Genomic DNA, 11,438 nt, shown 5'->3' with positions numbered 1-11,438 from the left:
GACAAAACTTGCGTATTTTTTAAATGTTTACACACTTGCATGTTTCTTTAACGATAAAATGACAACAGTTTTTCTAAGAACAGACAAAACAAAATTGTAATATTTATTTGTTATATATTTTTTTGTTGATGCTATTTTTTACTTTGACGTTGAGAACAAACGTAAAAAGTCTTTAGAGAAATTCTAAGTATAAGATTTTTCTATTTATCCATCCTTTAGCCATCATTTGTCATTAAGAATCGAACTCGTTACTACATGTTTTTTTTTTTGAAAGTGCAAATTTCTCACAATAAATAAAAAAATATATAATCAAAATGAATTAAAATTTGAAGATAGGGTACTTACACATATTTGTTGAAAGTATTAACTCAGAATTCAGGTATAATCAAATTATACATATAATATATTATAATTTCAATTACTATAATAAATGTAAAAAATAGAGGCAATATAAAAATTTATAAATAATACAATACTTAAAATAAAATAAAAAAATAATTAAAATATTTATAAATAACTTGATAGTATGGATCGTGCCTTAGAACATGGGCGCCAACATAGAGACACCAACAGAAGCGTACTAGACTAGAAAACGCCACATCCGCTTAATTTGCAACTTGCGTGGATCTACACGTGTATCGATTTAGTTTTATATTTACTGTAGTTGTTTTTTGTGGTAAATAGTGAATAATAAATAGAATAATTGTTTTTCATACGTATTATTTTACGTAGTTAATCAAGGTAAGCTTTAAAAAGAATACAAGTTATATTTTTGACTATCTATATAAAGATATTGGGCAAGCGTCGCCATATTGTATCCAGTCGCCACTAATTCATCATTCGATTATCTACAAACTTGGATTGCTTTTAAAGTTTCTCTTGTATTTAATTTAGTAATGTTCACATAAAGCCACGTTGTTGTTTTGTTAATCATGCAGTAAGTATAAATAATGTGTTTGTTTATTTTTACATGCCGCGTGGTGTCGATTCTCGAGTGCCGACTAAAAATTCGGTGCCGCCATTTCATTTAACTACGTTGTACCAAAATTATGTTGAATAGATGCCTAAAATGCATAATTTGTCTAATATTTCTTTGTAAATAGTAGTGTTTATGATTAAATATCATGTCTACTACCATATTTTCATAAAATAGCAAATTACAAATTGCCTATATTCGACTTACTACCTTTCTAAAAATGTGCTTTAAATTTTTACTTTCGGATTACGTAATTTACTTATTCAGAACGTGATATATAATTTATTAATATTTGTCTAGTTTTCTCTTTTTCAAAAACATTCTAACATTGATTTTATGAGCATAACATTTTTAGGTTAGGATGGTTAACTTGATTTAATTATCTATGCATTTTGTAAAATTTTTAATCAATAATGAATAATAAGCAATGTGCCTGATTTATTATATTTTAGGTTACAGCGTTGTTACAATGTGTTTATTTACAGACGTGAAAAGAAAATGGTGGGTTCCCGCGTGTACGTAGGCGGGCTTCCCTTCGGTGTCCGGGAAAGAGATTTAGAAAAGTTCTTCAAAGGATTCGGCAGAATTAGGGATATACTTATTAAAAATGGATACGGTTTTGTGGTAAGACATAATTTGTATCAAAGAGTATAAATAAACTAATTTCAAATACCTGTAATTTAGGCATATATTAAACACTTCAAACATGCGTGGAAATATCTATAACCAAAATGGAATATGTCACTAAAACTCAAAAAGGAAAATGTCTATATGACTTTTAAAGGAAATTTATGACCAACATAAATACACTAGAGAAATTATTAATTAATTTCATTACCCTTTACTCTGTTTGTTACCGTCAACCATTTGAGCTAGCTAGCTTTGACACAAAGAACCATTCATAACAGGATAGTCATAACTATTCTTCTTATTAATCTAGCTAACATTGGTTTAATAGAAGACTTTAGGCATATTAAAAAGAAAAGCCATAATAGTTTAAGCAAACTAAAAATTGTGAGAACTTGAGTATTAATTGTCTATTAGACTTACCCAGATTGACTGTACTTGTTAAAATTTATTTTAAAAAATTGTAACGGCAAATAAGTTTTAAAACTTGTTATTATATACTTGTCTTTTTACACAAATGCTAACAGCAAAAAAGTAATGCTTTTTATACAGCTATGTCGATAAGAATATTTGGTTTCATAGCTGGATGACTTTAACAGTATCTAAGAGATGTGCATTGTTAGTTTTGTTATGTTAAAATTTTTTCATTCATAGCCATATTTTTTAATTTTTTTATATATTTTATGTAATATTAGTGTTTATTTATAGGAATTTGAAGATTATAGAGATGCGGATGATGCTGTGTATGAGCTAAATGGAAAAGAACTGCTTGGTGAGAGGTGAGCAATACTTCAACATCATACTACTAGTAAAAATATAAATTTAGATAATTGTGAAGTTAAGATTAAACTTGAGAGTACATGTTAAATAATATATATGTATAGAATAAATAAATAACTAGTAAATTTCTAAGTTAAACTAATAAATTTTCTTTATCAGCCGGCTCCACATTTTGTAAGAATTTGTATGGAGAACTGATTCTAGCATTAATTTTGTGAGCCTGTTTGAAAGGGATATCTGAATAACATGAGAGGTTGTTAGAAAGTGATTTACTTTTTAGAATATTCATTTTATTTTGTTTAATTTTCTTTTATACATAGGTGTTTTTAATAAAATGTTTGAAATGTGAGAGTCGAGAGTTGTGTGGTATAATTACAGGAGTATAGTATATTTATATAGCATTAAAAAAAAATCTGCTTCACACTAGATCCTGCACACACCATGGTAGGCAGAGGGAACCTAGTGTTAAGACAGTCTGTTATATAGCATCAGTTTAATTATTTTGTGAATTCTATAATACCAAATAATAATTAGTATAGCCAGGAAAATAAATTAATAAATGGTTTTTCATATTTCTATAATTAATGTCAATGGAACATTGACAAACTTTTCATAATTTATGTTACCATGCATTACATGATGTTTCAATACGTCTTTCTGGTAATGGTAATTGTAGATGAGGTATGCATCAGTGTAGTGTAGTGGTACCGCACTGGTCTCGTGGTTGTGGTGTATGATGGTGGTGTGTGGTGTGCCGCAGGGTGGTGGTGGAGCCGGCGAGGGGCATCGACCGCAGCGCGGACCGCTACCGGCGTGACCGCCACTACGAGCGCGACCGCGGCCGGTCGCGATACGAGTGAGTGTTGTTTGTAGGGTGTCGGTGGAGCGCGCGCGCGGCATGCCACGCGGCTCGGACCGCTGGCGTGCCAACCCGCACGCCCCACACGCCCACGCCCACGCCCACGCGACCCACGCCCCACAGGCGCGGCGACCGCGCAACGCCAGGCAGAACGCGTCTGTATACCACACGCACACATTACACTCCCGCGCACATGTACACACGCGTGCATATTACACACACATGCAAGAACTTAACACATGCGCACACCTAAAACACACATACATAATATTATTAATTATTAAATTTATTGCTTACACATGATTGCAACTTTATTAAAGTTTTAATGAAGTATAATTAAATCCAAAAACCGAACTCTTCAAAGGGTACTCCTTGCTTGTTTCCTCTCGAATTTTTAAGTTGGTTACACTGAAATAAAAAGGATTAATTTCTACAAACATTATTTATTACATTATTATTATTACAAACATAACTAATTGAAAATTGAAATATTGATTGAATTGAAACTGATAAAGGCATTAGATATATAATTATCTATAGCAGTAAGTAATGTCAAGCAGTAATAAATACACGATTTTAGATAACCTTGAAATGAATTTGCTGTGTTGTTAATTAAATATGCTAAATGTGATAAATAAAAATTTCAGTATTTGATAATTGACAATGACATACTTAAAGTTCAATATGTATTAGTTTTATCATGTATTATTGGTGCTATAGATTTATAGTGGCCAGTTGTGGCGCATTAACACAACACAGGCTGTGGGTTCAATTCCCATATGAAATTAAATATTTAGTTTATCTGTGTGTAATTCAAATAAAACTAATACTATCAATAAGAATTCTCGTTTTATGAATCTACTTATATATTTAAACTAAACTAATTTTATTTCCTTTTCCAGCGACTACAATTATAGATACGGGCCGCCGACGCGCACAGAATATCGACTTATCGTCGAAAATCTGTCTAGCCGCATTAGCTGGCAGGTAAGACATTGAGAGGCGGTCATCATCACCTCATCACGATCACTCAGGGCTGGCCAATCGGCTATCGACACCTCACCCACACGCGAATACCATCCACGGACCCACGGGCCTATACAAATATGGACCAAACCAGACTGGACCAGACCAGACCGGACCCGACGAGACCAGCGAGACACGGATACCAGATGAATGACGATCAATGATGAACACCCACTCAGGCTATGGATCAGAGAAGATGCGTTGTGACGACCAGACCAGACCAGACTGTATGAACCAATGAGATATCCGGCACCCAAAGTGAGACGAGCCTGGAGCAGAACGATGCAGCGTTTGCTTTAATGCAAAATAAATTCTAAGTAGCTTTCATGTTTTGTAACTTTAATGTTAATACATACATATATACAATTGTAAAGTAAAACTTACATAACATTGCGAGCTTATAGTTTTTTAAATAACGACAGAAGGTGGCGTTTCGTGTGCCATGGCCAGAGCCCTTGCCGATGTAGCGTGTGTGTGAGGCGATGTTAGGAGCCAGGCCGACCCGCGCCGCCGCCGCCCACAGGTAAAGTCGGGCCCACGACAGGATATATGATCGTTACGACGATCGCACTTTAAATTTCATTCATTTTATATTTAGTTAACCGCTCGAGGGTTAATGTGGCGTTTTAAGTTTTTTTTGTAATTCCTTTATTTTGGTGCCTAAACAGTTTTTCGTTATCGGTACTGCCTAGGTATCATTGCTTACTGCAACGGTGTTGAGGTCAGGATTGAAGAGCGATCCTGCTATTCCTTAGTGGAGTCCTAAGTATTTGAATGTTTTGAGGTTCAGGATGTCAACTTCACTGGTCTTTTCGTTTACACTTGACGTTGCGATGGATATGGACTTTCTGGATTATTGGATACAGTAACTGGAATTACCAATGGAAGAATCAATGGAATGGATTGCCGGTGATGGCTTGGATCTTGCTATATCACGCTGTTAAAATTGGTGAAAACTGGAGGAGGGACTTAAAATATTTTATAGGAGATTCTTGAAGAGGATATTTTTATGACGAAACTTTTATTGAATAAACCATAGACAAAAAGGCATTAGTGTGGCTCGGATGGACAAGTCTAGAGGAAGGATGGATCTAAACTACAAAATAATATGAAAAACAAAGCAAATTAAATAGATGACAATGAACTTTAAACAAGATGCGAATCAGCTGTCGATTACTATATGACAAGACATTACGACATTTATATACCTATACCATGATGGCTGTCGTAAATAGTAATGAATGATAACCTGCTTGTTTACCGTTTACGAAATATCTGTATAGGCACAGTCATTTATTTTTAATTTCAAAGGTACTATTCATCTGAACACATCAACTATTAGGGAATCACCACTTTTTCTACAAGCTTCATTCAAAGTAATAAAAAAGAGATTATAATAAAAAAACTAATTAGAAATGAAATTCTTAATGATGATATCGTTTTTTTACCATCTTTCGGGGCTGAAAGTCTTGATGATAAACATTTATCTGATGAAGATTGTAGAAAAGGTTTTAGTTGGGGTGAAAAAAATGATTATTAACATGCTTTGTTGACTTTCAGGACTTGAAGGATTACATGCGTCAAGCTGGTGAAGTAACTTACGCTGATGCTCACAAACAACACAGAAATGAAGGGTAAGCTGATTCAATAACATTTTCTGAATAAAATGTTCTGTTTAATACTATATAGAACTTTTAACATTGCATTTTATATTAAGTTATTTTTTGCTTCTTGGTTTGGTAAGTGAAGGAAAAATGCAGCATTTACTCCTAACCTAAATACAATTGGTGGAAAGCGGAAAGTGAAACAATTCCTAACAGTATCTGTTTTTTTGGCTGTCTCACTAAACGCAGTTAATGTACTATAAAGAAATCCAAATTACAAAAGTTGTAAACTATATAAAACCCCATTACTACCAGTTGTGTTTAGTGTTTTGTTGTTTAAAAAATAGTTATTACATAGACAACTAATACACTACCTGCTGAGTTGTGGCCGCCCTGAAGTTAGGTTTTCTGAATTTGAACATTGTTCACTCTAGAAGAAAATAATTAAAAGTATGAAAAATAATTAAAAGCATTTTAGTATTAGGCTTTTATAGAGTACTTAAAACAGTGGTTTCATTCAAAGAGGTGCTGACAAAAACACTATAATAAATACTATCTGAAATAATAATGATTATAATGTGTTGTATGCAGTGTGGTAGAGTTCGCGACGCACTCTGACATGCGCGCGGCGATGGAGAAGCTGGACGGCACGGAACTGAACGGGCGCCGCGTTCGCCTTGTGGAGGACCGCCGCTCCTCGCGCCGTCGCTCCAGGTCCTCGTCCTCGCGCTCCCGCAGCCGCAGCCGTGAGAGACGTCGCTCGAGGTACCATTGCTATTATGTGGTTCGATAGGTACCCATGTGGTCCTCTTGTCCTGATAAGATAACGCAGGGTTTGTCCCAATGTTACGGGGATGTGAAAAATGGGGAGATACAGAGAGGGGCTGGAAAAAAGGGCTAGTTTTTTTTAATTAAATATTTATTACATAGTATTATAATAAACAATAAGAGTTTCATATTACTTTATTTTAAAATATAAATTTTAAAGTTAGGCCTGTTCATGATGATACTATATTTTTTACCATCTTTCGGGGCTGAATACCTGTGAATGATAACTTTCATACTGAGAATATTAATTTCTGTTTTTATGTAATTTTTTTATTAGTAAGTAACATTTTCTAATCAATATAATACAATACATAACAGGTCCCGTTCTCGTCGTTCCTCGCGCTCTCGTTCCAAGTCCCGCCCTAAGAGCAAGAGCCCACCAGCCAAGTCCCGGTCGAGGTCCCGTTCAAAGTGAGTCCTACTGCTTACAATGAACGAATGAATGACGATGTCGCTCATATTAGCTATCACCTAGTTATTACTGTAAATATGCCACTTAAGGTCTGCTTGGCGTAACATACCCTTTTTATCGAATCATCTTTAAACCATTGCTTGCATGTGATCAATTAAAATGAATATCAATTCACAATTTATATAGCCTTATCGAATATTGCATGACTTTCTGAGAAATAAATTAACCTAGTGTTCATTTGGCTAGGTGTGTTATATCATGCGCTGAGCAAAACTTAAAATCGTAAGTATTATAGTACTAGTACGTTTATTACGTATGTAGTGGTGTAGCTTCGTTAATTGATGTAATGGCGTATGCACACTGTCTTCCTAACTGTATTAACAGTATTTCTCTATATATTTAGATTTGCCACCATTATAATTATCACCTATTTAATTAATAATAAATTGAATGATGTATAATGTTGACAAATCCCGTAAGAGTATATATCGATCGATGTGTAGAACGTAGCTAATCTCGCTAGGGACCGCAGCCGATCCAGGTCTGCCAAGTCGGAGCGGCGCTCGGCGTCCCGCGGGGGCTCCCGTGGGGGCTCGCGGGGCTCCCGTGGTGGATCGAAGGGCTCCCGTGGGGGCTCCGAGCAACGCGCCTCGCCCGCCCGCAACGGCCGCTCAGAGTCTCGTGACCCCAAGCATGATGACAAGTAAGTTGCCATTGTAAATTTAAAAAGTCTGACAATGGTGTTTGGTCAACTGTAGTTATTTTTCATTATATCTGATAAATGATTTTAGTATTTAGACTGTATTTTGTCTGTTGTGTGAGGTCTTGATTCGGTGATATGGGGCTGTCCATGGATTTGTTTCACAAATTTTGCAACTTTCCATAGATGTAGCCTCCCTCCCTTTACCTGTGTGATGTAACATATTTTAGAATTTCAGATATAGATTTTTTTAAATTAAAACAGTTAAAGTTACTTTTGTATATTGTTTATTTAAATGTCATGAAGTTTTGGACACCCCCATCTTTTATCACACCACATATACACACCAATATTTTATGGATGAGTCCTGTACATTGTTGATATATTGAATTATAACCTCAAACCAAATTAGGCACGATTGTCAGATTGTACTGATGTTATATATTTATTGGCACTGTTAAATTACCAAATTCCATTCTTGTAATTAATTGATGGCACAAATTGTTTATTCATTTAACTCTTACCGTATTTTCCTGCAACATTTGAAGAGAGGCCGTCGACAAGGCCAGGTGAGAATGTTCTTCAATAGTTTAGCAGTAGTGGCACATCACTCCTTGTTTTGTTGCTTTTTGAGCTTTTGATGATATTATATTATGTAATTTTTTGTTGTTTTCCACTTTAGTTTATCCCTGCTTTATTTCTTTTTCGTATTTGCACATGTATGACAATTGAGTAATTTATATAATGAAAAAAATAAAAAAAATATTTGTAAAATTGAATGAATTGAAATATTTTCATTTATTTATTTTATGTTGCGTACCCTTTAGTTAGCATCTCATTATTTACTCAGGGAAAGGTCTCGTTCCCGTAGCAAAGAAGCGGGCTCGCCCAAACGTGAGGAGCGCGAGGAGCGTCGCTCGCGCGAGTCCAAGTCACGCTCGCGTGACCGTTCCCGCTCGCGCGACCGTTCCCGTTCCCGCTCACGTTCGCGTTCCCGTTCCCGCGGTCGCTCAGGCTCCGCCTCGCCGCGCCAGAACGGCGACGCCGAGCGCGCCAGTACCGACCGCGACCGCTCACCCCGTAGTGGAGACTAATAAGTTTTACCCAATTTTGTATATGCATTTCGATTTCAATATATGGTCTACAGTTTGGGAGACGAGACTTAAAATTCAATTTTATAATATTAATTTTAATGTAATTTATAGATTTTTTGATCTCGAGACAAATTTATATTTGATTGGCTCTCGTGTGGGTCTCTGATTATTACTGACGCGTTGTTTTTCTGTAGCGCAATTACTTTTCAATTTTCATAGAAAAGAAAGGTCACGTTTTTTTCAAAATTATGGGAATGTCATTGTGGGCTAGTGAATGTTGTTTCGAAAAAGAGAGCAGAGAGAGAGTGAGTGTGCTGCACACCATGGGCGTAAGATAACAAACAGATGTAGCCTGTATTTGGCTATTTTAATTTCTTTTTCTATATGTGTATATGCAATTTATTTAAGACAAGATGTCAAAGTTTTGGAATCAGAAAATATTTTATTCATAAGTTTCAAAAGAACTTTCTTGTGAATTGAAAAAGTGTAAAAAAGTATATTTTACCTTATTTGTAGGTAATTAGAATGAGTTTTCATTGACACCCTATTCAAATAGGTTAATGTGTTTTGTAAATACTGTATCGTTTGTAAGGCACCAAATAATAAATAATTAAGATTTTTTTGTGTTGTTTTTTATTTAAAAACCTAAATGAAGTAAGGACTTCCACACAATACACTTTTTACTTGAGCTTAGTTTTGTTGTTCCATTACTTGCACTTTTGTAATGTTGAATTGAATTTTAATAACTTGGTCCTCTTATATTTGTAATTACAAAAAAATTGTATTTTCTAGTTAAGTACAATAAAAATAAAATGTTATATATATGTAAAGCAGAAAATTAGATGTAATAGAAATTAAAGGAGATAATAGTCAAGCAAAAATGTAATTAAAAATATTCATCACAAGGGCACTGAAATCTGCAAGTAAGTTTTAAAAAAAATGATTTTGAGAAAGAATAAATGATATAGATAAATAAATCAACAATTAAATTTAAAACACATTTACCTATTGTATCCTCTAAAATGATTTTGTAAGCCTAATTTTTGTACAAAAATGTAATTTCCTAAAACTTGATATTTTTTAAATAGGTCACTATAATAATTCTAAGGGTGCGATATACGTAAAATACGTAAGCAAAATAGATCGCTTGCAACTTTGCTATCAAATCTAGAAATTCTATTTCAAAAACATATTTAAATTAACATTATATTAGCTTATTTTTTTAAATATTCGTAAGCTTTGTCAAGTTTAAATGAAACCACATTTCATTATAATCATATAGTAGAGAAACATGACACTTGATTCACATATGACAATAATTAATGGCAATTTAACAAATAGCGATTTTTGCTCACAAATTTAATGTTGATGAAGTATACCGTCAGTGCGCTTGCCAAAACCGTTGTGTATTTTTTTGATTTTTTTTTATTCGATAAATAGCATTAAAACAGTACTCTGCATAGCCTACAAAAACAAATATGTAGTATTTCCGTCTAGAAGACGATTTAACAAAATCGATATGTGCACATAATTTTTATTTTTGGCAATGACAAATTCGTTATGTGCAGTTATGATCCAGCAGCAATGATTCGATGAGGAATGTAATACATTAAGGGGAACCGTCACTCGAGCCCTATCTCATCGGTATATAATGAGGCAGAGCTCAAATCTCAGTCACTGCCGATAGAAATAGCAGATTCATAGCGAGCAGGTATAGTATTGGTTGACGACTCATTTGTACCTAGATGAAGCTACTGGAGAATTTGTAAGGCGGAAGTCAGCCGAACTCGGAACTGGTCACTGGAGAAAACTTCAAGGAGATGGATATTGATGGATATTGACAATAAAAAAGCGCGACATTAATACGAAGCAGAGAGTTATAGGAAAGGCGTACTTAATACAATTGGTGAAGACACTTAACTAACGATACTTTTAATCCATGGATAAAGGAATTGCATGCCACCAAAGAATCATCTTCTGAAAGTAAACCAAGAAATCCTTCTTGTAAGTCAGCTTCTATAAGAAACCTGTGAGAATGGTTTTAGGCTTATTGCCAAAAGTTCAAGTTTAATTATTACTGCAGAGCAAGCACATCACGACACACATGTTTGAAGTATACAGCAGGTTTTAGCACTACCGGCGCCCTGGGCGAAGTTTTTTCGACGCCTCACTAATACCTAACTACAATTCAATAACATCCAAAGAAGAGAATGGGTACAATGAAATAACCATTTACTTATTTAAAAAAAAAAATTAATTTATTCTTTAATTTATATTTATTATTTATATGTCCTTATTAGCTTCAGCTTGGAAAACTCTCCTTGCTTATTGAAAAAAAGATAAGCGTACGGGTTACCTAATGGTAAATGATAGCCACCGCCGACGACCTCGTGTAACATCAGAGAAAAAAGGAGAAAACGTGGTTTTTGAAAGTGCCCATGTCGTATTAACCTGAAAGTGTTTTCAGCCATAGGTAGGCTATTCCACAGTTGCGTGATGCGGGGAAGGAAGTTCCTACCAAACCGCACAAAA

The 11,438-nt window shown here is 34.6% G+C and overlaps 1 protein-coding gene across 16 annotated transcripts; it reads left to right on the top strand.

Annotated features, from left to right (window-relative positions):
• The first annotated feature begins 553 nt into the window (after positions 1–553).
• LOC146536188 (serine-arginine protein 55-like) lies at positions 554–9,526 on the top strand. Of its 16 annotated transcripts, XM_085189855.1 has the most exons (13): positions 572–741; positions 895–937; positions 1,462–1,600; positions 2,312–2,382; positions 3,257–3,397; positions 4,145–4,229; positions 5,829–5,902; positions 6,464–6,637; positions 7,019–7,111; positions 7,359–7,394; positions 7,636–7,815; positions 8,361–8,381; positions 8,663–9,526. In XM_085189855.1, the coding sequence occupies exons 2-13, from the start codon at positions 933–935 to the stop codon at positions 8,904–8,906; spliced, it is 1,263 nt and encodes a 420-aa protein (XP_085045981.1). In that variant the 5' UTR covers positions 572–741; positions 895–932; the 3' UTR covers positions 8,907–9,526. The 16 variants fall into 16 exon arrangements, with proteins under 16 accessions (XP_085045983.1, XP_085045981.1, XP_085045982.1 ...); XM_085189857.1 differs by lacking the exon at positions 895–937 and having other exon boundaries at positions 554–676; XM_085189856.1 differs by lacking the exon at positions 895–937.
• The last annotated feature ends 1,912 nt before the right edge of the window (positions 9,527–11,438 follow it).

The sequence above is a fragment of the Heliconius melpomene genome, chromosome 9 (assembly GCF_056956725.1).
Source record: "Heliconius melpomene rosina isolate 202511_hmr_F chromosome 9, ASM5695672v1, whole genome shotgun sequence".
In the NCBI taxonomy this organism is placed as follows: domain Eukaryota; kingdom Metazoa; phylum Arthropoda; class Insecta; order Lepidoptera; family Nymphalidae; genus Heliconius; species Heliconius melpomene.
This window is presented reverse-complemented; position numbering and strand designations above follow the sequence as displayed.